Raw genomic sequence first — 27434 nt, forward strand, 5'->3', positions numbered from 1 at the left:
TGGTGATGTGGTTTGCAGCCGTGCGGAGAGAAGACTGACAAATGGGGAACTTTCTGCAGTGACTTTAACAGAGCTTTATTGTTTGTTGTGTTTTTCCTAAGAAACTGAATCCCTCCGCGTCAGGAATCTGGCCGGGTTTCAGCAGGAACAGAGTGAAATCTGAGAGGTTTCTCTTTTCTCTCAGTAATCATGTGAACGTACTGCCAGCTAGCCGTATTTTGACAGACCACAGCAGGGACTGAGGAGGTAGTGTGTCTGTATGATGTCGTGAGAGTGGACTTGGACAGAGATGCAGAGTCTGATTGGACATCTTGTAATCTGGATAGTTACTCGATTGCGATCCATAGAGACTCACAGCAGCCTCAGTGACCTGATTACAGCGTTATGCAGGGATCACCTCGGGTACAGTGTGATGTCATCTGGTGTTTGTTACCCAGGCGGGAGGAAGACTTTGGCATGTCTCAGCACCGACGAAAAGATGGAAAATGAGCGTATAGATGAGCTCAGGTTTTGTTAAAGAAAGCTTGTGCATGTGTTCCATAAAGACTTGAAAACGGTGACGATACAGGAGAAACTATTGTAATGCGAGTTGAATTTTGTTTAAAAAACATTCTCAAGAACAGGGACTGTTTCTTTTCATTTATGTTTCTCATTAGGTTCAGTTTTTACAGACTGTTGTAATCAAGAACAAGATGGACCGCTTTATATTTTGGATTGACTGATGTGTTTGGCTTTCTTTGTTTCCTTGTGTGTGTCCAGCTCGTACTTTACCACCCTGAATATTTGTAGCCTTGTTCATGTTTGTTTCCAAATGACTCAAAGGATCCACAGCCTTCCTCTTGTGTGACACCAGTTTATGAATCACTGACTTCTTTGTAGAATCTGATCTCAGGTGAGTACAAATGTGGCGTCTTTTGTGTTTGAGACGTCTTCAAACTGAACTTTCTGGTTCATATTTCATCCTCTACCTGCGACAACATGCCCACACTGGGCCGGCCTCTTTCTTTTTGTTAGGCTGAAACTTGACCAGGAGTTCAACTTCAATGTCTCAGTATTCAACACCCGTCCTCGAGCATAATCTGTGCGCCCCCCCCTCAATAAAACTATTCAGTGACTGTTCTTTCTGCTTCTCTCTCTGTGTGTTCCTGCAGGCCAGGCCGAGGCCGAGCTGAAGGAGTTCAGTCCGTACTACAGGAAGCAGTTTTCTGTGGCTCGTTTCTCTCAAGTAGAAGATGACCTAGGGCAGCACAAGGAGAAGATCACGCAGCTGCTCCAACAGAGGGTACGTGTCTGAATGTTTACACTGGTTCCAGACATCTGAGTCAGCATTCACTCTGTAAAAATAGGTCGCATGAATCAGAGGTTTGGTTACAGGTTGGCATGAAAACTGCAGCAGTAAGAACTTGTGCGGGTGTGACTAACATCTGTGACGTTATCCAGCTGTGTGAGACAGATGATTCAGTTCACCTATATTACAGATTTAGGAGTTCGGATGAAAAGCCAACAGCAGGATCCAAGAAGTACTCAAACTCTCTAATGAAAGGACTAATGGAAAAAGAATCTGTCCTAAATAATGACTTAAAAGTAAAAAAAAAGGTTATGTGCCTGCCTTTTTATCCCAATTAACCAATAACATGTGAACAAATTTATAAAAAGGTCAAGCTGAGGTGTTTTCTCCTGCTTTTAATCCTGATGAATATTTATCATCAAACCCCGTCTGTTATTTAAATTGTCCATAGACTTACTAGAAGGGCACAGAAGTTAAAAGGGGTTTTTCCTCCGTCCATGCTACACACTTCCACCAAGTTTCAGAAAACTCGGGCATGTCATTTTTCCGTTACCCTGCTGACAAATCAACAAACCAAACCGAAAATATGACCTTGTTGGCGGGGATAATAATAATGATTATTTGTGTGACTGTGATTTGACCCAGACAAGAGGCAGCAATTGGATGGATGTGTGACTGCCTGACATTTTGTTTTAGGTACAGGATTTAATGACTTTTTTTCAGTGCACCAGCAATGGTTTCTTGAGTGCGGAGTCTTGAGTCTTTAAAGGTCCTGTCACACAGTACGTATGCTGGTGCATATGAAAATTAGCATATACAACGTATATGAACATATACAGAGCCTATTGATGGCGTATCACATACTTATACAAAACGTATCAGAGCGAATGGCCAACGTATTCGATGAATGCCCAACAGAACCATAACGCATTCCTAGTGTATTGGGCTGTGAAAGGTTTTTGAACATGCTCAAAACATTTTCACAGCCTCAGCGTTGAACAACGTACACCAGCCTATTGCCGATATTTTTATATACACAGGCATACGTTTCCGCCATACGGCGAAGGAATACGCTAGGAATGCGTTATGCATCCGTTGGGCATTCGTTGAATACGTTGGCCATTCACTCTGATACGTGTTGTATAAGTACGTGATACGCTATCAATAGGCTCTGTATATGTTCATATACGTTGTATATGCTAATGTTCATATGCACCAGCATACGTTTCTGCCATAGAAACTATGTGACAGGGCCTTTAGGACTTAAGCTGGATTTATACCTCTCTGAAGATGCACGTAAATGTTTCAACCTATGCGTAGATGGAGCTGAATGGCCCTGTATCTCTGGATACGGGTGGGTCTGAAAGTGTTTATAGCTAAACCAGAACGTTCACACTCGAAGGAAGGTGAACATGAAGGGATAACAGCACACATCTCCAGGCAATCTCTCCTGGAAGACATTCCTAGTGTCCACATGGAAAGTGACAGGAATAGTTGTGTCAAGAACAGAAAAAGAGAGCCGAGAGAGAAGTTCAAACTCTGGCTCCTATCTCATCACAGCTGACCAATCACATCATGAAGTGTGTGTGAGCGTCGCTTCGTCGGTTACAGGAGATGGTTGAAAACAACTTAATCCACAGAACACAGTGAAGACAGTTTTTGGATTGTTTCTGCAAGTAGTGTCTAGAAAAACTGGTCACATGTCTGTTGATTATGAAAAGTTGCAGGTTCACTGATTCCTGAAGGAAATACATGTTTAGTTATTTTGGTTGAACTGACCTTTTAATCAATACAGTCGGATTATTGGTTCACAGTTCCCCAAAATGTTCATTATAGTTTATATTGTAGTTTGGAGATGTTATTGTGTATTACTATTAAACTTTCTCCAGTCACATTAAATACATGCTGGTTGCCTAATATTCAGTCATTTCAGGGGGTTTGTGTATAAAATACTTTTGTTTTGCTTTAACCCTTTTCTGAATAGTTACTTCAAAGAAAGAGACGTTCCCTGTGGAGAGAATTCAGAGGGAAAAAATCTTATATGTACAACATTTTTAGCTGTGTGTATATTGTATGTGTCCTGTGTGTGTTGACCAGGGCGCTCCTGAGGGGGGCGAGGTGCTGTATGAGGAAGGTGTCCTTTTCTTCGATGACACCAGGAAGTGGAAGGAGAGGTACGTGGTGGTGAGAGCCAACTACTGCCTGGAGTGTCACGATGGCCTGGAGGTGAGCGGCACAATCAACTGGCCACATGGATCGTATCTACACTCGTTTACAAAAGGACAGTTTGATCTCTGTTTTTGTTGTCGCCCTCTGTTCATTCTTCTTCTGTCCTTTGGCATCAGACCTTTGTTAAAGGGATTGCGCCGCGCCAGAAGCTGCTGCCTACAGGGGGCACTGTTCTGACTACAGAGGAGAAGTACATGGCCATGGTGGACACGTGCTTCCCTGATGACAGCAGTGAGTAATAGACGCAGTAACTCTTGTCATGGTTTGAGTAATCGAGAATATAATGAAAACAATACAGAGCATTGATGACTTGTACAGTGTCCTCTCTGTCGAGACTATATAATATAATTATTCTAAACTAGTTCAATCCATTTCCTATGAATATGTTGTCTGTTCAGCTGTATTTTAATAATGCAACATCATGTGCTAATATGCTAAAGATAGCCAGCAGGTGGAGTGTAAGTACAAATACACATTTCTATTAGAGCTGTACTGAAGAGTTTGAAGCTTCTTAACGTTGACATTGTTATTCTAAATCAAATACTGAATACTGCCAAGTTTTCTTTCTTTTGCATTCTGTTAAACCCTATATTTATACACAGTTGCACATAAAGATTCGGCTACACTAATACTATTAGTTTTACACTATTTGTAAGATTAGATTCCAGTGGTGGCTGCGTAGAATTGTTTCAGACTCGTGTGATCCAAACATTTCCAATAACTATTGAGAGTTGTAATTCCAAATATCCTAAATTGATTGAAAAAAGATGGATGTAATTATTTCCAAAATTCACAACATGTTTTTATCTAACAAATGATTCTGCTTCAATACATGTTTGTTGGCATTTAGCCTTTTAAAAACAACAAACAGAGAAATCTAGCAGCACTCAAACAGCTCCATAAATGATATTTATACAACCACAATAACAGAAAGAATAACTCATTTAATCTGATGAATTACTTAAAATTAAGGATTTTCTTATAGGATATTTTCATTTTTAGGGTAATTTTTGTTTGAAAACCTCAATAGCAAATGTTAAAAAATAACATTCAGTAAAACTCTAATTTCTATTCTGTGCTTCTTAAATTTCTACATTTATTTCACAGGGAAATATTGTACTTTTGACTCCTCTACATTTATTTGACACTGATACATGCACACATGCTATACTTGTATGATATGATGCCATAATATACTACTAATATACACAGTAAAAAATCTAAATAAAGTTGGCTCCATGTTTGAAATTACAACATTAAAATGTGGTTACATGTATTCATTAGTGATAACAACTACTTTTACTTTTCATAATTGAAGTTATTTTGCTTATAATACTGCTGTACTTTTACTTAAAAGATCTGCGTACTTCTTCCCCCACTGAAGGCAGCATCTTAGATCTTAACATGAACAGAAAATGAAAACTTGTCTCTGACTTTTTCATCTATCAATGTTTAGTTTGTTGGTGTGCAGCGCTACTAATGTGTCTGCAGACTTTAAAGTCTCCGCTCCCGATTATCTGTCCTGAAAAATGTCCCTGCAGGTTATTTGATCACAGGCCAATTATCGGGGTCATTTCTCCCTCTGGTGTTTTGAAAACATACGTGTGTCTGTGCTGAGTAAACAGTTTCCTCTGCAGAGGATGAGCTTCTGACGTAATGTTGACACTTGGCTGTTTGCACACAAACATGCTCTCATAAGGGGATGCTGGGTATCTTTCCCAGAGTGCTTTGTTCTCCTGTTTGTTACAAATTACACAAAAGAAAGAATGATGTATTTATTATTATCTTTACAGATTAACCTGCAGAAACATGTGCTCCGTAAGGTAATGCAGAATTCAAGCTGCAATAAGGAATCTAATGTTTCATCACTTAAAATATTGTCCTTGAATAGTTCTCTTTCAAATTCCATAAAATAATTTTATTTAAATATGAAATAATTCTGAATATAGACTTAAATTTCACAGACTGCATTTACTATCTTAATCATCATGTAAAATACATTATCATACATCAAGACAAAGCAGCTCATTATTATCTCTTTGATTTGATTATATTTTTAAATCCTTGTATTTTCTTGTATCTAGAGAAAACTGAAGTTTTTCTCACTGTGATTTTGAACAACAAACTCTCACCCACGGGTGCTCTAAAAGCAGCTCAGGTGGGAGTTTGGGGAGCCAAAAAGGACTGAAGGAATTTACTAAGAACATTGTTTAAAACACACACACACACAAAGCTGGACTTTAATCATGATGATTGATTTAGCTTTCCCTCCCTCCCTGTCTGTGTTTATTCTGAATATTTCAAATTGACATAAAACACTAACATACATTAATTTTAAAAAGCATATCTTGTAGTTGAACTGTTTATTTAGTTTAGTTCTACGGACTCCTTGTGAGCAGTGTCTTCTATCAGCCGGAAACAGCTTTCAGGTGTCATGAAATCTAGTTTAAGTTGTTCTACTTTGAGAAAATGTGGTTATATTTTGGTTAAAAAAACAAGCAATGAACTTTAAAGGGATAGTTCACCCCAAAATCAAAAACACATATTTGTCCTCTGACCTGTAGTGTTATTTATCAATCTAGATTGTTTTTGTGCGAGTTGTTTAGTGGTGGAGATACCGGTCATGGAGATTAGATTAGATTCAACTTTATAGTACAGAGTACAGGTACAAGCCAATGAAATGCAGTTAGTATCCAACCAGAAGTGCAAAGATGTTGAATATAATGGAACTAGATGGCACTCTACTTGTGGTGCTCAAAGATACATTTGAAAACTCAATGTCTCTTTCCAGAAATCCTGATGTGGTTACTCAAGATAAGGGTCATTCTGTGGGTGAAGTATTCTTTCAAAATGCTGAGCTGTGATGCCGCTCGCTCATGTGAGCTCACGAGAGCCTCTCGTCCACGAGTAGATCCGCGCTTCCTTCTGCGCGGTGATACGGTTGGCGGGTGTAGTTTGGTAGAAATAAAAATATTCCCAACATGAAACTGCTCACAACAAGGTCTGTGGATTATCTTGAGTAACTGGGTCATGATGTCTGGAAAGAGACATTGATGTTTTTTTGTTTTTTTGCCGCTTTGAGCTCCACAAACCGAGTGCATCTAGTTCCATCATACTGGAGCGAAGACAGACATCTCTACAGTTGATATCTCCAACACTGGGCACCAAAACAATATAGATTGATAAATAGGATTACAGGTAAGAGGAACATTATGTATTTTTGATTTTAGGGTGAACTGACCCTTTTTTCTCTTTATTTTAAGAAATACACCACCAAACAAATGTTTTCAGAGCCCACCTTTCAGCCTGCAGACATCGAGTGTTTGATAAGATGAATCATTTCAGTGGAATATTCCTTGCAATCATACCAATAGGTTTCCTTTAAACACAGGCAGGTTTGAACAGGCTCCAATGTTTCCATAGTATTTACTCTGTAGTTTCCCACAAACCGCAGCCGAGTAAAGAACTCCATCAGACTCAGAAAGCTGCTGCCTCCAGACCACAGGCTCACTTGGATTAACCTGCGTCACACACACACCTGATCCTACCGGGATTCACTCGCCTGTTCTAACACTCGAATCAACTATTTTATCCCACACGGGGATGTCCAGACACGAAGATACCAAGTCCACAGTAAAAACAATACAATAACATAAGACCACGATATAATCATAGTTAAACACAGTTTATCACATTGAGACAGAATAACAATAAAGTCAAAACAGTCGATCCATAACAGTGAAATAAAATGTGATATGAAAGTGCAAGTGAGCAGCTAAGAGACCAGGGGTCACACACATTCAGATAATACTCTGACAGCTCCTAGCTTAAAGAAATATAGCAAGGAGTACTAGCTTGTGAGGGATTTAGGAAATTTCTCAGAGCTTGAAGGGACAGAAACTTTGACCTTTTTAGAGGAGGTGTGGTTGACCCCGTTGCTATGTATGACATGTATCATGGAGCTACTCTTGTTCCAGTGTTTGTAGGATGAGTTTAGTTTACAAGCTAGTGTAGTGATGGTTCAGGCAGAGCATCAGAGCATCGTCTAATTCATTCAGCGCTGTTTGCTCTCTGCACCACCCGACCTTCTCCTCATGTAGTGAAGCTTTTGCTGCTGTTGACTTTACTAAGTTTTAATGCTCATGTATGTGTATATTAGGAGAACTAACTAACTGTATAACTATTCACTATAAATGCTGAAGTCCTTGACCCTTGTTGTTGTGCTGCCACTTGAACTAAGGGCCTTTTTGGTTTTAATAAACTTGAAGGAGGTCAAAGTCTCATCTGGTTTAGTGGTTTTCAAAGTAGAACAGCCACTGAACCTGTGAGAGCCTATAACATGATGTATGAAAGCTCAGGAGTCAGTCATGCATCTCTTTCCTCTCAGCTTTGAAGAACAATGATGCGTGATGGGGTGTTAATGCTTCAATGTGCTGAACAGAGATTTTTAGAGCAGAAGTGAAAAAATATTTTTTTATTTCCACACTACTGCACTTCTATATACCTTCTATATGTTCAAGTATCTCAATATTGTACTTCAGTACAATACTTGAGTAAATGTACTTACTTGCTTTCCACCGCTGCTACCATAGAAGGCCCCACTGAGTTGATGTGGTCTTTAGTTTTGGAGATATTCTAGATCATGCTAAAAGTCTCTCTGGACCAAACACTTAAACCGACCGACCAAATATTAAGCTGCTAGTGTGGATAAAATATCGCCTTTCCATTTAATGTGGTGCTCACCGTCAGCGGATCTTCATGTTTTCTGTTTCAGATGTGAAGGAGGACTTTGCTCCTCCTCTGTCGGGGATGCCTGGACAGTTTCCCGTTTACCTGCGTCTGCCGTACCGGAGAGACTCGTACTTCTGCTTCAAACAGCAGGCCAAACAAGCCGCCTTCATCACCATCCTGACAGACTGCATCAGACACCAGAACCAAGGTGAGACCAGGCGGCAACCTCTGCATCTGAAAAGAGAAGCCGATGCTTCAGGTGCCTTTTAAACTTGCATTCTCCCTAATATCCAGCAGGGGGCGATGCCACTGGTTTATAGAAGTCTATAAGAAAATTATCCGACTTCTCACTTGATTTATTACTCAGGAAACATTTGAGGTTATCGTCTCAATCACTAGTTTCAAGTCTTCTTCAATACAGCAGGATGTTCTTACGGGTTCCAGTTTCTCAAATATGAACATTTGCTGGTTTTCTGAAACTTACAAGTACGTTGAATTATATATTTGGGTTTTTGAACTGTTGGTCGGTAAAACCTTTAAAGACATTTTTGGATGGACAGTTTTACTATCATCTGACATTTTAAGGATTTAACAATTAATGTGTTAAATGGAAAAAATAGGCAGATTAATTGAAGATAAAATAATTGTTAATAAGCGTGTAATGATATTGTCCTACCTACAGTGTCATGCTAATTAAACAATACTAACATTCATAGTTCAATAGATGGTCACCATGTTACACAGAAATGCATCATCTTCATCATTTGTAATGGGCTGAATGAACAGGAACTGATCACAGCTCGCTGATGAGAGATAGGTTTAGGTTGCATAGTATCACTTAAACCACTTTTGACAGTTGCCATGGCAACAGACTCGCCACACCAGCTCCGAGGAGCAGAAACGTTTTAAACCTTTTTATAATCATGTTGAGCAGAACATCTCTGCTCCGCGCAGCCGAGCGAGTAGATGAAGCTTTATATTCAATTCACATCGCAGCTTAAAACAAAGACTGATGACTCATTATTCAGGCGGTTTCTTCATCCGCTTGTTTTTTTAATCTCTCCATCTCTTCCGTCTCCGTCAGACTTCCTGAAGAAGAAGACGTGTGAAGTGCAGGCCTTCCTCAAAGCCATCCAGCTCTACAGACAGGACAAAGACAAATACGAGTCCTGGGACATGCTGATAGGAAGTGATGTCAGGGTACGTCCCAAACTCTCAACTCATTCTATATGTGTTTAGATCCCCAGCAGATGTACAGGATGAAGAGTGAGATGTTGAGAGGTGTTTGGTAGGTGCCAGGCTACCGGTTTCCCCCCCATTTCCAGTCCTAATGCTAAGCTAGGCTAACAACGTCCCGACTTAACACACAGACATGAGATTAATATTTCATCTCAATTGCAAATAAGCATTATTCACAAAATCAATCATTTATCACTATAACCCCACACAATCACATAAAAAACAAACACGATAACATCTGATCTACAGAAAAGCTTCCTGTTGAATAAAAGATGAATAAAGACAGAAATACTGTCTTAATTTGTCCTCTCTTGCAGTTTGTCTGGATGTACTCTCTGATGAACCATGAACCATTATCTGTATGTCAAACAAGTAAACTCGTTCCCACAGACGAATAGAAAATCTGAAACAGATGTTCAGCTGTGAGACTAAAACATTTATGTGAGGAGCAGCACACTGTGGCTGAATGATGATGATGATGATGATGATGATGATGATGATATGTTGTAGACAGAAGAATCAGACAGCAGGGGTCAGATGTACAAACATTGTGTTTCCCACACATAGCATGACATTTATAAAAACAGAATGTGTACTCATGCATACTTTGAAGACGAAAGAGTCTTTCTAAAGCAATCTGAGGGTGATATGAAATGGAAAAATAAAGTGACAGAGGAATTGTAATACTAAAACATGAATCCACTGATGTGTGATTCTTTTTAAAGTCTACACAGAGACCTGAGAAATGATGCCTTTTATTTATATCTGAGGCATCATTTCATTTCCTTTTGTTCATGTCTAAAGATGTTGTTTCTCAGTATTAATATTCAAAGCAGTCATTAGTAAGAAAGTAGTTTTATTTAAGTAGCACATTTTGTAAGAGCAGAACGTCACAACGTACTTCACAAAAGTAACCGACATAAATACAGACTTAGGAAGATCTGGAATGGCAATGGAGTGCATACTTCCACCAAGGCTAGTGGTGCATTCATGTTGTCTACAGATGGTCCCATATCCCTGGTCGGTAAGTCGCTCTTCCGACTTCGGTGTGTTCATGAGCTTTAAGTCGTAATGTTACAACAACATAGAGGCTACAAATAAGATGTCTTGTATTTAATGTTAAACCACCATCTTTGACCACCATTCACCATTGTTGTTCCGACTTCATGTTCATTTTTTCAGTTGGGAACACATTTTTCAGATTATTCAGACACGACATGAATGCAGCACAAAGGCCACATCTTGCAATGTTAATGAAAATAAAAATTGTGATTGACATCTGCTCCAAAATTGAATGGGTTCTTCATTGGCCTGTGCTACACCCTTCCACCAAGTCTCATGGAAATCAGACTTGTAGTTTTTCTGTAATCTTGCAAACAGGCAAAAACATAACCTCTTAAGGTTAAACATATCTATCTATCTATCTATCTATCTATCTATCTATCTATCTATCTATCTATCTATCTATCTATCTATCTATCTATCTATCTATCTATCTATCTATCTATCTATCTATCTTAAAGCTAAGTATAGCCCTCAATTCATCATTGCTTAATTTTAAGTCTATAATATGCTGAAATTCAGAGACGCAACAATATAAAAGCTTTCCCTCTTTCCTATTTACAGACTGCAGTGTATTTGCATGATGAAGGATGCAGGGCGTGTACTAACACAGTCACGTCTCATTTGCGTTATCTCACTCAGACTGTCCTCCTTACTCTCTTTTTCTCTTCCCCCTTCCCCGTACTCTCTGCTCTGCCGTTGTGCTTCCTGCTGTTTTCCTCCCTGTGCTCTTTAAAGCGGAGCAGAAATCCTCCCACATGATGACATGATGGTGTAAATGCGCCATTGTCTTGTTATTCGCTCACATTGTGTTTAGTCACAATCAGTTGGAGGTGAGAGGAAGTGTGACTTGCTGCTGGGACACACACACACCCTCACACACACAGTCAATTTGTATTAGCAATAAGTCAGACATTTCCTGTTTTCTCTGCTCCAAGAGTGCAGTTCATGCACGTGGAGTAAAAATACATACCAAAGTACACATGCTTGCCCTCACTCACCAGCATTTTTTTTCTTTTTCTTGCACATAGCTCTCGTCTGATGCACACACACGAGTCAGAGCTGAGACACGCAAGGAATGAATGAAATGTCGGCACACAGCACAAACAGTTTCACTAGCTGCAAAATCATAAATCAGTCAAGTTGTCAGACGGTTATTTGGATAGAAAGTGTGTGTTCACGGACATGTTCAGTAATCATTTAAGTCATTTATTAAAAACCCAATACTATAATATTTCCAGGCAATATTTAGTTTGGTTAGAAAACAGACCCGTAGGCTTACAGATGGCATGTTTTATTTCCAGACACATTTGTCAAAAGGTGACTTATAAGGTCTTACTGGTAATGTTACCAAAAAGTGCACACGAGTGAAAGTTGGCTCCTTAAAACAGTTTGTAGTGAAGCATATCATTTAATTCTACTTATCAAATATGGTATCTGTTACCTGATTAGATGGGTTGCAAAAAAAGAAATCTGGGATGTGTATCCCATCAGTGTCTGTCTGTTTGATACCGATCCAGCTCTGAGCTCTCTGTAGTTTGGCTTATTTGACCAAAGATGGATTACAAACTTGGCAAAGTGGGCAACTTCAACATATCAACTAAATGTTTAAACGGCAGAGTTTCAGCAGCGAACTTCAGAAGATTTATCCTTTTCTCGTTCCAAATCTATTAGGTACTTTGCACCACTAAAGCACATTATCAATAGAAACGAGGCTCTTTCTTGTCTCAAGACCTTATTTTAGTCAATTCTACGCTTACATTCGCAAATGAATTTGTTATGTAATAAACATATAATACAATAATTATAACCAGACTAACTTGGGGTCTCACAGCTCATTTTTACCCCCAAGGGCTCCAGTTTGTTTATCTGGAGTTTTGAAGCCAATACTGATATCAATGTTTGGGAGTTCTGATTTATGTTTTCCCTTAAAAGAAGATGTATTACTTCAAACCATGTTTGGAATTTCTGTGCTGCAATTTCTTGTTGTATTTATATATTAATATATATATCTGCAAAGAGCTAATATGGGAGCCTGTATGTGTATCTCTATTATATAATGCACATTTCTGTTTTATAACCAAACTAACTTTAGCGCCTTAATAAAGGGTTAACCCCAAAGCAAAGAAATCCACTTTGGGTTTTGTTAACCTGAGATATTTTAGACTGTTGAAAGGCTTCATGATGTGTTGTTTTCCATTGTGTGTGTTTGTGCAGGTGATGGCCAACGTGGTGATGGAGCAGCTGCTGCCGTCTCTTGAGAAAGACTTGCTGCCTCGTCTCAAAGCCAAGAAGACGGAGAGGAAGAGAGTGTGGTTTGCTGTGAGTCACACTGTTAACTGGATACCTTTATGTCCTTTATGACTCATGATTCTGCCGTATACTTGTCAATGCAAATAGAAAATAATTGTATGTATTTGCAAGTTGGCACACGAAGAGCCTTTCAATCCATGTAAATGTACGTTGCGAGTTTTGAACCCAGTTAAATCTGAAAGGATACATTGTGGATTCATGCCGTGGGCCATTCCCCATATTATATTATGGACACTATTTCTTACTGCTTGACAAAATGAAGATTTAAAGAAATCTTGGAAAGAATTGACTTTATTTTTGATTAATTCCCCGATTGTGCCCAGACGGTGGAGGCGGCGTACATCCTGATCCAGGAGCATCTGTTGGAGGGACTTTCCGCACTGAAGGAGGAATGTCGAACGTCTGTCCGACAGCAGGAGGTGCTCCTCCACTCCGACATGGACCAGATCCTCAGCTCCAGACTGCAGCTGGAGGAAAAAGTCAGAGGTATTGTTTTTATTGCTCGGCACATTAAGAGGCCGACTGTCAAACACAAGATGAGCTGCACTCCTCTGTGAGAGTGCTTGTTTCCTGAGAATAAATATTTCATTTCTTCCTCCAGCCAAAGTATCGGAGCCAGCAGAGAAGCTGTGCTGCGAGTCCGTCCAGCCGTACCTGGGCTCAGTCCTGGAGGAGCTGATGGAGCCGGTCAGCTCTGGTTTCCAGGAGGGACGGCAGCTGAGTGAAAACATGATGGACCAGGTGTGTCAGGACGTCCTGATGGTGGTGGACAACGAGCAGCTGAAGAAGGTTTGGATATATTGTTTGATCTCATCAAAAGACCAAACCTGACTCATAAGAAATGAGTCACTTAACAGTACTGAGGAGAAATTAACTTTTACTGTCACCTCAAGATTTAGTTTTCTATTTGCTGATTGCGTCTCCTTTTCCTCATTAGTGTGGCCTAATTAGTTTTTAAATCTAAAAGGTGTCTCCCCCACACAGTGTGAGGGCTGGTTAATCACATGCTGCTGTCGAGCAGGTGTCGCAAAGAAAAACAAAAACACATTTTGATAATTGAATTAGTGCTCTTGAATTCATCATTTCTGTCTGTGAATCCCCAGAGTACGATAAATGATTGTGTTTAAACTTACTTGTAGGAAAGATAACACAACTTTAACTGACATAATCTGAAGTTTATCCACATCTGTTCCAAAAAAAAAACTGTCGGGCTGACACGATGAAAATTAATGAATGATATTCAACGACTGCTTCGCTGTACTTGTTGTGCATATGACAAACACTTGAAACGATTATTGGAGGAGGATCCTCATGTGGAGGATGTCGGCAGCGGCTGCACTTCCTGAGAAGGCTCAGAACATTCAGTGTGAACTAGGAGTTGCAGCTTCTGTTCTACATACATGGCCAGTCATGAATATCATGGGAGTCTGTCAACGTCCCAGTCTTCAGGCTATTTAGCAACAAACTACACCAGAAATGCCCAAAGAAAATCATCTCAGAACGCAGTCATGATCAGCAGGTCAGGCATCACCGTTTCAAACATTCCTGTCCATTAAAGCTCTCAACACCGTCTAGGCTGAAATGTGTGAATGCCGTATTTGTCCTTATCACTGATCCCTGTTAATGTCTTGTGTGTGCTGTCTGATTTGGCATGTGCAATTGATGGATGCATGTATTTGTTGTTTTGATGTGATTGTATACTGCAGGCACAGCTCCAAGGCAATAATGACAATAATTGCTGCAGCTCTATAAAACTGTATGAAATCCAAGCAGCTCATTTATACCTGATTGTCCCAGTGTGGCATCACAACTGTAAACAAATGACTGTGGAACTATTAGAGAGAAACGTAATAATATCACAACTTAATTACGTATTTGAAAGCACTTGAAAACCAAAACCCAGCTGCTAACTGTAAACATAATGCTAACATAACTCTGGTTGCTCCTCATCCCTGACTGAAGCATACAGAAACCTGGAACTTCAGTTCCTACTAGTTACATTTGAGCACGATCCGAATACAGTCGTCTTAGGCACACATTTGTTGTGTTTCTGTGGTTTGTTACCCACAGCTGTATCTACATGAGCAGGCTGTTCTTTTAACCCCCTCCTCTCTCTCTTTGGCCCTCAGGCTCTTGCTAACATGGCGAGACCGAACCTGCTGAGCTGCTACCAGAAGATCGGCTCTCTGCAGGAGAAACTGCAGCACCTGCAGGAGAGATTTGGGTTTTCCAACATTAAAGGAGTGATCCACAGCGCTCAGATCGACCTGCAGCAGGTACGCACGCACACAAGTAACTAAGTACATTCATTCTAGTACAAGTAAGTATATACTTCTACGTCGTTTCTTTTCTTTCTGAAAAAAACGAGATAAATGAGAACCTTATAAAATACAACACAATATAAAGATTAAACGGGTGTTTCTCAACCTTGTTTTGCTTACTTCTTACAAAACACAGTTTAAGCCTCCTGTCATGTGTCAGATGTCTAAGTGGTTAGTAGTTCCCCTTCTAATATTCACACATGGTTTCATTTAAATGATTGTTTTTAGTCCAAAGAGCTAAAATTATCCAGTGTTTTACTAAAAAAGCAAATATTAGAGAAAGTAAACACAAATGAGTGTATCATAGGATACACTTTTACCTTTGTACTTACTTTTGTACTCGTTGTCGTATTGGTACTTTTATGCAAATAAAGGACCAGAATACTTTTTCCACACAGTATTTTTGTCCCTCACTTCTTCTCCGTCAGACTGTTCGGCTCTCGTTCCGCTCAGACGGAGTGGGTGGAGGAATTTTTCTGTCTGAGGCATTTTATTAGCCAGCATTTCCCCCAGAGTATTTCTGATTATGACACACTTGTGATTGTAACGTATGTTCCTTCAATACATTGGCATTACAGTGAAAACAATGAAACCTCAGTTGTATGAACACATGATGTTGATGATATTTCACACTGATGGGACTTCCAGCTGCTTTTATTCTCGCTCTGTATTTGGGGCATTAAACTGCTGTCCTGATCTGATCTCATCCTGTGTGTGTGTGTGTGTGTTGTGTGTTTCAGCTGAATGAGAATGCATCCTACACGTTTGAGCAGCTGCTCCACAAAGCCGTCCAAGACAACCCTGACAACCCCGGCTCTGCCATCGAGAAGGCCAAACACAGAGTGCTGAAGGTCAGAAAACCTGGATGCTGGAATTATATTCATTTTAATTTATGTAGCTGCTTTAGTTTTCATCAACTGTTTTAAAGAGATCATTCTGGCATCCTCCATGTTTCTGAACTGCACATTACTCAAAAAAATGTTATCAGTGGGGAGCGAGAGGGAGACCATAGAAGGACGAGAGAGAGGGGTAAAGGGAGAGGTGGGAAATGGACGGGCGGGATGATGGGAGGAGAAGGAGAGAGGGGAGGCTAGAGGAACGATGGAGGGGGAAAAAGGGACGCTAGGGGGGAGAGACGAGGGTGAAAGAGTAGGAGGTGGGAGAGGGATGATAGTGGGAGAATGAGGGAGGAGAGAGGAAATATAGTTGAGAGAGAGTGGGGGACTATAGAGGGGAGAGGGATGTGAGGGGAACGATTGTAGGAGAAGAGAGAGGCACGATAGGTAGAGAGAGAGACATCTGCACAACTACAATAAGTGTAAGCCACAGTTGAAAATACGGACACTTGTTGAGTTGTCAAACTTCATGTAGTGAAGCTGGTGTTGGAATGCCATCATACCTGAGAAAACTAAAACTAAAGTCAAAACAAAGACTTTCCAGCCCTGAAGTGATGATTCCCATCTCTCCTCTGTGTCCTGCAGCAATATGACTATGACAGCAGCACAGTGAGGAAGCGGATCTCCAGGGAGGCTCTCGTCGCCATCACTCTGCCCTTCATCAAGAAGAACCTGGCTCCCACCTGCAAAACTGTGAGACACACACACACACACACACACACACACACACACACACACACACACACACACACACACACACACACACACACACACACACACACACACACACACACACACACACACACACACACACACACACACACACACCTACCTACCTCTCTACAGTGTCCTCTAACTGTAAGGTTGAGCCATTATTTACGCAGAAATGTACCATTATTCTGAAAGCTACGAGTTTCATTCAGCATCCATAGTTTCAGAGCATGACCCGTGTTTGTCTCTCTGTACAGGAGCTTCAGAGTGTGGAGCAGTTCATCTACGCCGACCACTCCGACTTCATCCATGTCGAGAACGTTTATGAGAGCGTCCTCCTGCAAACTCTGGACAAGGAGGTCACCAAAGGTATGATACACTGATGATGACAAGCCAGCTACACTACACACACATTATTCCTCAGAGACACACTCTAATCCTTCCTGTTGTCTCCTGCAGTGGTGAAGGAGGCTGCGAGCCTGAAGAAGTACAACCTGTTTACAGACAGCAGAGACCTGCTCAGTCAGTCCAGCCGCTCCAGCCTCTCCTCCCCATCCGCCTCCACTCCAAACAGCCCCGCCATGGGGCTCGCCTCCCCCTCCAAAACCTCCTCTGAGCCCCAGCCCGCTTCTCCTCTCGCGGTCAGCGGTCTGTTGTCAAGCCCCCAGAAGGAAGAGAAGCTGGAGAACAGCGTGCTGCGTAGCGAAGCCTCGACGGACGCGGCCGTCATTGAGACACCTCTGGGGAAGGTCGAAGAAATAGATGCAGCTCAGAGTGTCGCTGTCAGTGAGGAGGCAACGCCACCCGAAGCAGAAGAAGTCGTCCAAACTGTGAAAGCAGAAGCGAGCACCCCTGTTGCACTGGAGACTCCAGCTGTAGCAGATACAACCAACCAGAGTGAGACGCAGGAAGCGAATGTAGAAGCAGCTCCAGAGACTGAGATCCAGGAAGATGTGTTTTCTGTCGAAACTGAAGCAGTCGATGCGGCTGCTGAGCCGCAGAGCACAGACGCTCCGAAAGAGGCAGAAATCATTTTGTCAGAAATCCCCACTGTTGTAGAAAGCATAAAGACAGACGCAGCAGCAGCAGCACAGATAGAAGCTCCTGTACCAAGTTCTGATCCTACTAATGAACCAGAAAACGCTTCTGCAGAAGGTGCTGGTTCCCAAACTGTGGCCAGCAGTGAAGAAGAGACACACTGTGGAAGCTCAGAAATCAAGTTAGAGGCTCCCTCTAGTGGTCTACTGCCTGCAATCACATTTGAAGACATCAGTTTGGACATGAAGAGACAGGAAGCAGAGCCAGGGAATGTCTCAAACGCTAATTCTATGAACGTGTCAGTGGGAAGTGAGTCGGCCCCGTCGGATGTGGAGTCCATGGAGGAAGAAAAAACTACGCAACGCAGCGAGGACGAAGTCTCAACGACCTCTGACGTCCTGGAGGACGAGGCTGACATCAGTACGTCTCCCGTGAGCTCAGACGATCACGCTCAGGACAAAACCTTGGTCAACGAGACGTTCCCCGAGGCCCAGACAGAAGCTGTGAGCGGGGACGTAGAGGCAGGTGCCAGCATGGTGGAGGCAGAAGATGCTCCAACCTCTCAGTGTCCTGAGCCCGCCCAAAAAGAAACCTCCTCCAGCCCTGACGCTCAGCCCGTTGGCTGCATCAGGGAGATCCGTGACCTGGTGTCGGAAGTGATCGAGGTGGAGGAGCTGATGAAGCTTTACCCCAGTGGAGTTCCAAAAGAGGAGGAATGAAGCATCGCAACTGCATTACTGTGCTTTCAGCAAGACGAGGGACAAAATGATGAAGTGTGTTCTGCTGGTGAAACTGATTATTACCTGAATTATTACTGAACGGTAGCCTGAAACTGTCCTGGAGTCAAAACATTTGTTCTCAGCAGAAACAGGAAAAGAAACATTCACAAAAGCTTCCATGAACTTAAAAAAAAAAACGCTTATGCATGACATTATGGTAAATTATTTATACAAATCAATATAATCCGCTGTGTCAGGTGTATAAAACCATCAGGTGTGTCATTAAGGGACTTAACACTATAACTATTTTAGCACCAAATTGTTTTAGGAAAGCAGAACTTTCTGGAAATGTCAATATGCTGTGGTAGATTATGAATATATTTTGAAAGCAAGAGTTAGAAAGAAATTGATGAAGAATTTTCTAAAATGTCAGAAGGATGGATATCAATCTCATGCCAGGACGAGGTTAGCCTAGCTTAGCATAGAAACTGGAAGCAGGGGGAAACAGCTAGCATGGCTGTCCAAAGTTTAAAACATACACAGAGCAACCAAACATGTATGTTTCTTTAATTTGTAGACACACAGACATTGAAAAATGTTTTAAAAGGGAGTTACGTGTTGGAACTATTTCTTGGTGAACAACAGTACCTGTGGTGGAAGAAGCAGCTTAACATAAATAAAAGTAGCGCATTACAAATAAGTCCTGATTTAGACATTTTACTTTAGTAAAAGTATACAAGTATTAGCAGTTTAAAGTATCGACAGTAATGATGATGCAATGTGGCTGTATTCAGTGCGACAGTGTATCGCTGTATCATATTATACAAACTGCAGATAAGGAAACTCGAACTGTCAGATAAATGTAATGGAATAAATGAAAACAATATGTTCCTCTTAAATGTAGAGGAGTAAAAGTAGAAAGTAGCAAAAAATGGAAATACCTGAAAGTCATCGAGAAGTAGTTCTAGCAAACGGCATGCCCTCAAAACACATTTTACATTTGTCTTTGTGTACGACTAAAGATACATGTTAGTGACCTGTAGGTGCTCTGTACTTGACACATCTGATTATCCATCTGAACATCTCGCTGGGGGGGGGGGGGAGCAAATTAATTATTTCCCCAAAATGTTGAATTATTTCTTTAAAGCAGACGACATGACAAGCCTCAGTAGTGTCACATTGTTTGTGAATTTTAGATATTTTAATATATTAACCCACATGTGCTGGATAATTAAATACCACTTCCAAATTCATATTAAAGCTGTAGTTTAGGCACATTTCTTTCTCTTAAATGTGATTTATTTTTGACTTTTTTTAAGTAAAAAAAGAAGCTCATCAAAGTGCCTTCACAGTACCTCCATGTTGCCATCACATGCCTTACGTCACATGAAGGAGACCGGTCCAAGTCTGAACACCTGTGCCTTTTTACCTGTGTGGAGCATCTTACACAGACAGTTTACAGTGCGAGTACACTTGACCATTTACTGTCAATCAGATGAATGTTGGTTAATAGAAACATTGTGTGGAAATATGAATAATAAAATAAGAGTCTATAAAACAAACACACCGTCAAAGTATTTCTGTGTGAACTCTCCAGTCTCTGCTTTCAATGTTGGGAAAACAACACAAACAACAAACTGTTTAATTTGCCAATAAAACAAACACTGCTTCAGGCTCTACATATTTATTTATGGTGCACAACTTTTTATTTTTGTTTAAACAATCAGACGCACTGTGCTCAGAAATATCAAAAAGATGCAAGTAATCCAACATCTGTGCCGGATTAAAATCTAAATACAGTTTAACTACAATAATATGCCTTCCATTTATTTAATATATTGCACCACAGTAAAACATGTCTCATATTTCAGCGGGTCAGCAGCGCTCCAGGCACATCAAGAACAAGATAAAGAATACAAATAAATTATTTAACATTCGTTCATATTTAAGACACATTTTTCAAGATAAGACAATAAAGGCTGTTAACATTTCTTCTTAAATTACATTCACGGAAAAGAAGATAAATGACATTTTAATACAGCGCCGGGACTTTTTACAGTCTCCTGCAGAGCTTCCAGTGAGAGACTGTGTGTGCAAAAACAAGACAATACTGATCACTCTTTATTTTATGATGCATCATTTTCTAGGATATTTCCTGGAAAGAACTGTAATGTGCTTCTTATTATAGAGACACTAATCTGAGACGGTTACTTTAGTTTATTTAGTTGTGTGGAGTTTATAAAACATGTTGATTTATGAGTAAGACCTCTGACTTGCTTTACACTGACTGAAAGACTCCACATTATACTAGCAATAATAATTTAAGAGTGCACCAATTGAACACTGCGTCTACAGTATTTCCATATAATATGTAACAAATTACAGAGTTCTTTCCAGCAAACTTCCTACGAAATAAACCAGAAAATACAGACCTGTAACATAAAGTGAAACTATCTTAATGCAACTAAATGTTTACTGCATAACTCAGTGGTTCACAACTACAGCTGCAACAGTTAGCAGAAACTATTTTGATAACCGATTAATCGTTGAAATGTTTTTTCATGATAAAATGACAGAAAATGCTGTTTTCAGCTGATCAAATATGGAGCTTTTCTTTGTTCTGTATCGTATTAAACTGAATGTGTGTTTGAGTTTTGGATTTACAAAAGCAGTCGGTTAAATATATTACCTTGAATTTTGAGAAACTGATCGACATTTTCTGACATTTTCTAGATTAAACAATGAACTGATTAAATAATCGGCAGATTAATCGATAATGAAAATAATCGCCCTATTACCAACTTCTGGGTAGGAAATCCCCCTCGAGCGCCCAAGATTGAAGTCACAAGATGATAAACGGGATAAGACAAAGTGTGTTTTCTCATTTTTGCTTTTTCACTTCCACCTCTTCGGGCCTCAAAAGCAAAAAAAAAGAAAACTACGTCAGCCAGCGATCCGGGCTGCTTTAAATCTATAAAATAGATAGAATTATCTTTCAAAACGCACTCATTCATTTTTGCTGTTTTCTTTTGAAACAGTGTTTATGAATGAACACATAAAGCTGACTAGTAAAAAGAAATATATATATATATTTGGTTGTGTCAAACAGTAAAGTCTTAAAATAACTGAATGCAGTGTATTACAGTGTTACAGCTGCCTCGTCTATCATGAAGCAGAACAATATTAAGCTTTGATACACAACACATGTTCTTCAATCACTTAAGTAACATTCAAACTGTGTCAGAACAAAAGTCAAATAAATCTAAGACTGACCTTAACATATACGAAGTATATATAAGTTTGAAAGACGAAATATACGTCTGTAGTAATAGGTACTTTCACTTGAAGTCTTTAGGATTTTGCGGGTGAGATACTTGTTCCCTGTGTTTTCTCAAATCAGTGTCAGTATATTCAAATAAGATTACCTTTGGTGCTTTAACATAAAAACATTGATTCTAGAAAATTCTGGTTCAGATTAACATTTTTTGCAGTGACAACTTTTGATACAGTCTAGACGCAGCTCCGGTAGCACACAGTGGATGTCAAGGACACAACGCTCGTACAGTATTTATGTGTGAGAGGTTCCAGCTTTTTACCGGGAGGCCGTGTTGTAGTTGTAGAAAAACTGTTCATCGGGGCGGAAGCCGTAGGCGCTGACGGGTCGATCTGCCGGGACAAACTGCTCTGACACACTGACAGGACAAAAGAGGGGAGAGATGGGAAACATTTATACAATCTGATACAGCGAGAATAAATCATATGTTTTACATAACGCTCAATATGTCATAATCAAATCAAAGATTGTTGTATACAGATACTTTTTAGAGGTGTTGTTTTATCTCAAACCTTGAAGTGAAAATGTATTACGTTATTATATCAGTTATCAAAAAAGATAACATAAAATAGGCATCCAGGAATTGAGATGCAAGTAAACTAAGGGGCAGAAATAAGAGCCACACATTTACCCATTTAAACTGGGAATTTCAGAACACAATGAAGTGCTTTATAACACAAAAACAAATCCTCCCACATTGGAGAGACAATTTGGAGGGATTAGCAGAGATTCTAAAGATTTGACATTTAAAAGATTCTTAATCACAGCACATTTTATAAGCCTGTGGAAAGTTCAAGTGTGGAACCAGTAAAGTGTGAGTTGAACGTCGTAGAGTAAAACGTAAACACTATCACAGAATGACATTACCCCATCACCCCCCCCCCGATGTCCCGAAGGATGGATTAAGATTTATAGACATTTTCTACATTATTCTATTTTATTGTAATAAAGTTTGTATTCTATTTATTTTATTAATCCCTCATTTTATTATTTATGAATGTAGTTTTTATTTCACACTGTTTTACTACTTTTACTGTTATTATATCTTTAAAGTCTAATTTCTTACATTGTTATCATTTTATTGTGTCACGTACATTAGTCTCAAACTGTCAAATTGTTTTGTATTTCCTGTCGTTTTTTACGGTCCACATTTGTTCTGTCTTATTTTCGAAAGGTGCTATAAAAATAAAGTTTGGTTGATAAAGTGATGGTTCCTCAAAACTGTACTTGAGTGATTGATGTTTTTCAGCGTGGACACAACTGTCCACACACTTTCTTCCTACAACAGTACGCCTCTGAACAGTTTGTGTTGGTCTCTTTCCTGTTTCAACATGATGATGTAAATACACAAAGCCAGCTCCATAAAGAAATGTTTTTGGTCTGCACAGAGCTCTGGCCTCCAACACGGGAACACCGACTGTGAGGCAGACCTCATCACCCAACATCAGTGCTGGACCTCAGTAACGCTCGTGTCTGAATGGCAGTAAATCCCTGCAGCAGGTTTATGGTCTGCTGGGAAGACCCTGGCAGCACCACCAGGTGGAGCTCTGACACCAGACAGCTCTCGGGAAAGCTTCAGGGCAGCACCAATCACTCAGTCATAGGTGAAAAAAACCCTCATAAAAAGTTAATGTAATATTCATCTGCCCTGATGCAGGTGTTGGACATCCACAATGAGTGTGTGAGTTACAGACAGCTAATGGCTGGAGGGGGTAAACAGCAGAGCGGCCAAGATATTTAAAAAAAACGGAGAGATGTCAAAACACAGCGCCGTGACGAGGGCAGAGGCTGACGGCCAAACCTGGAGGACCTGGCTGCCCTCCGCTCGGCAACAGGGGCCTGTTGAGGGAGATGATAAAAGGCCTGTATCTACACCGTATAAATCAGTTACTATGGGCATGTGGATAAAAAAGGGTGGGGGCCCATTTCACGCTCCATCTTCTGACCAGCTGCTGGGAGTTTTGTGTCTGGTGGTGGGGTCACAGCGACGGGCCCGGCCGCCTCGTCAGGATGGAGTGCTTGATGGATAAACTGGGCTCTGATGGATGACACCACATCTCACACGTATTTCCCCGTCTCTCTCTTTGGGAGTGTTTGCTGCCCGGCCCGTCGTCCTCTCCCGGCCTTCTAAAATACGAGCTGTTTGCTTTGCCCCTGCAAGCGCCTATAATGACGTGTTGTTTTTAGCCAAATCACTTCCAGCGATCAGTTACACAGCTTGCAGCATATCCCCACCCGCCCCCTCCTCTCATCCTCCTCCTCTCAGTTTTGCGTTGAACCCCCCCCCCCCCCCCAAACCACCATCTCTCCCTCCACTCCGGGCAGAAATATGTCTTTTTCCTCTCCGCACGCTACGGCTGTCAGGGGGGATTTGAGAGCCAGGCTAAAGGAGGCTGGAGGGAACACTGGAGCTCTGAGTCACACCATCGGCCCGCCTGCCTGCATGTCAGCCGGTGTCTGTGGCTGACTGAGCGGTTACACCCCAGCATGGACTTCCAGGATCTGTGCAGGACCTATACGAGTCCTGATGCTCAGCCATCGTTTAGGACAATCGACAGGACAGGACAGCTCTGCTTTACAGTACAATTCTGAATATACACACGACAGTTTAGCTGTTCAATTCCCGAGAGTTTGTTACATCGATCACTATCAATTCTCCTTATTGATTATGGCTTGTTGTAAAGAGGTGATGGCCATTCTTTATTATCAATCAATGTCTTCATTCTTTTTTGAATTCATTGTTTTATCTATAAAACATATAGTTAAATTAAATGTGTTGAACCACATCATGACTCTTAAACCTCAGATTGTTATTTTGTAATATTTTTAAGAGAGATAAAGAGGCACATTATACAATAATTCACATGAAAAAATAAATATTAAAAAGCCCAAAATCATAATTTTGTGCAACTTAGGTGTGTTTTTTCCCTGCTAATCATCAACCTTCAGGGGGTTTGGACGGCCAGAGGGCGATTAATCGACAAATCATCAATTGTCTGATTGACAAATAGTTCATTCAACTTGAAGTGTCTTTTCATGTAGAGCTTCAGTTACAGTATAGAAGTAACAGATCTTTATACAGGACAACATGATATACAGACTTAAACTTTATTTGACTGCCAGTAAATTCCAGGAATGTGCAGTTTTTTATGGTTTACAGGTGAGTGCTGCATCTCCTCGAGCATCAGGGGTGTTCATCCGTTAGCTCAGTTTAAATTTAATATAAAAAGATAATGTTAACATTAAAGCCACACAGGCAGTTTGGGCAGACTTATTGTTTTTCCTTAAATAGAAACATTTATTATAGCGTTTCTACTATTCAATCTACTTTGGATGTTAGTCAGACTCCAGTCAGCAGTCCCAAAGCACTCGTGATTTATTATCTTTTTTAAAAGTTTTGTTGATTTTAGGGTTTTTTTCAATATGTAAAATTACTTCAGTGAAATAACGAAACAATAAAACTAAATTAATGTTGTAAAATCTGCATGTGCCAAATTATTTATTTAAAAAATAATCAAGAAAAACAGAAGGACACTGATGATAGAAACCAGATCGATCAAATGTTCCTCTATAGGAACATACTGTGGCTCTCAACCAGGGCGGGGATCCAAATCTTCATATTGGTGTCAACCCAAAAAGCTCCAGTCACAAGCGGAAGTAGATTTAAAAGCACTGTATCTGAGGGAATCCAATGTTTCCACGGGGTGAGTCTGCAGGACAGGACACCGGAAACGACGCCTGACACAGCTGCTGATATTTCTCATAATGAAACATGCAAATCAACCTGTCCGCCACCTTCTTCACTTCATGTGTACCGTGACACGCCGACAAAATGAGGAGAGGGTGGTTGGAGGTCGTTTAGGCAAGGGGCCCCGGTGTTCCCACAAATGCCAATTTGGCCCCAGAGGAGCGGCTGCAGGACACGTCCCATCCCACAGAGAACATTCCTTGGTAGTGAACAGGAAAGGGAATCAGGTCTTTCTCCTCCCTTTGGCGTGACCCTTTGCCTCCCCCCCCCTAGCGTCTGTCTCTTGTAGGGCCCCCGGCCGGGCCCCGCTTTGATCTCTCCCCGCTGTCACTGCTCAGGTTACAGCTAACCCACACGCCAGCACCAGTAAAGAACCAGGTCTCGCCTCCTCCACCCTCCCCGCGTATCTCCACGTCTCACCTGATTGTGACGGCGCTCACTTCCTTTAGTTTTTACCTCACTTCACTCCCCGGCGCCCCGTCACATCCTGACAGCCTCTCAAAGCGCTCATTGATTCTCCTGTTGGCGTGTTCGTGTTCACAGTCACACGCACTGTCCGTCTGACTCTTTACGGGACTGAAGCACGGTTAACACGAACACATCTGCCCCTCTGTCCTTACAGCGCAAGACATTTAATCAGACTAGGACTTATTATAGCATCTCTTGAGACAACATTTAGAGTTTAGAAAATCTCCCATTAGTTTTTAACATAAACTAAAATAAAAGGCTCCCACTTATATTGAGGGGGGGTATTTTACTGCATAGCATAACATAGCTTGAGAGAATCTGATCGTGATGTATCGACAAATAAAACATTTCTTAACGTAAAAACAAATGATAAATATTTTAGTTTAGTGTCTTGGACAGGCAGAGAGGGGCGAGCTGCTCTACCTCCTGAACCACAGCTGCCTCTGGTCAGCAATGACTAATGTGACTTTATGTATTTAGAACTCATTTTGCAGTTCCTCAGACATTCCTGCACTGCAGTGTAGTTCTCATACAGCATGCAGATCTGCTACCCTGAAATCAACCGATGAAAGTGTCCTGGCCAACGTATCGGTCAGGCCGTTAAATGTATATAGTTGGTATAGAAGCTCATTCTGATATTCATACAAATAAAGGTGATTGTCCAGTATTACGTCCATTTAAAAAGGCCCCGTTCACACCATGTTTCACACATAGTTTAAAATAAGCGGCGGAGCTGGCTTTGATTATTATGTTAACCTGGATCACTCAGAGTACAGCGGCCAAATTAAAACAGTCTCACAGACTCAGAATCCCCCGGCGCTCGCAGTATATTTAAAAGGTATCAGTTACAAAGCTGAGAGAGAGAGCGAGAGAGAGAGAGAGAGAGAGAGAGAGAGAGAGAGAGAGTGACAGAAGGAGAAAAGAAACAGACAATAAAGAAATGGGTGAAGGGAAGTCAGATTGGGATTTCTCTCTCATTGGACGGACTGTGTCGTGGATTCAGTCGGTCACAGTCAGCCTCTCAACAGCAGCCAAACTAAACATGCCTGCTGGCGAGGGGGAGAGAGAGAAAAAATCAGTCGACACAAGCGTTATCGCACGCAAGGAGGAGTTTGATAATAAATAAGACAAATTACTCACAATAAACTCTCTATTTCCTCAACTATTCATCATCTCAGCAGCGTATCGAATTAGCTGCCGCTCGATATTGAGGAGAAAAAACGGACTCAAGAGTCCATCGTAGTGATAACAGGATTGACTCTTTAATTCCAAGGCTTCAGTTTCGTGTTTCGCTGCGGAATGTCAGCGGCGTATTGGGACTAAAGTAGCTGATGTAT

General features: G+C 40.9%; 2 protein-coding genes across 3 annotated transcripts in view; one reads left to right on the forward strand and one right to left on the reverse strand.

Annotated features, from left to right (window-relative positions):
- The window catches only part of niban1a (niban apoptosis regulator 1a), a 37830-nt gene extending 19015 nt beyond the window's left edge, over positions 1-18815 (forward strand). The window contains exons 2-14 of the mRNA XM_029430452.1: positions 1152-1282; positions 3386-3514; positions 3634-3748; positions 8292-8456; positions 9333-9448; positions 12767-12871; positions 13186-13348; positions 13464-13651; positions 14992-15138; positions 15924-16034; positions 16665-16772; positions 17048-17159; positions 17250-18815. Coding sequence (XP_029286312.1) covers positions 1152-1282; positions 3386-3514; positions 3634-3748; positions 8292-8456; positions 9333-9448; positions 12767-12871; positions 13186-13348; positions 13464-13651; positions 14992-15138; positions 15924-16034; positions 16665-16772; positions 17048-17159; positions 17250-18547 — 2888 coding nt within the window. The 3' untranslated portion in view covers positions 18548-18815. The remainder of the gene's footprint in view (positions 1-1151; positions 1283-3385; positions 3515-3633; positions 3749-8291; positions 8457-9332; positions 9449-12766; positions 12872-13185; positions 13349-13463; positions 13652-14991; positions 15139-15923; positions 16035-16664; positions 16773-17047; positions 17160-17249) is intronic.
- kifap3a (kinesin-associated protein 3a) overlaps positions 10518-27434 on the reverse strand; it is a 44974-nt gene continuing 28057 nt past the window's right edge. Inside the window, exons 20-21 of one of the 2 annotated variants that reach the window (XR_003832192.1) lie at positions 21032-22239; positions 10518-10528 (exon numbers count right to left, since the gene is read on the reverse strand). Coding sequence is in view for 1 of the 2 variants with exons in the window: in XM_029430453.1 (XP_029286313.1) it covers positions 22140-22239 (100 nt within the window). In the remaining variant the exon portion in view is untranslated. Of the gene's footprint in view, positions 10529-20215; positions 22240-27434 lie in introns of those variants that run through there. The other variant, XM_029430453.1, reaches the window with a different exon arrangement.

The sequence above is a fragment of the Cottoperca gobio genome, chromosome 4 (assembly GCF_900634415.1).
Source record: "Cottoperca gobio chromosome 4, fCotGob3.1, whole genome shotgun sequence".
Classification (NCBI taxonomy): Eukaryota; Metazoa; Chordata; class Actinopteri; order Perciformes; family Bovichtidae; genus Cottoperca; species Cottoperca gobio.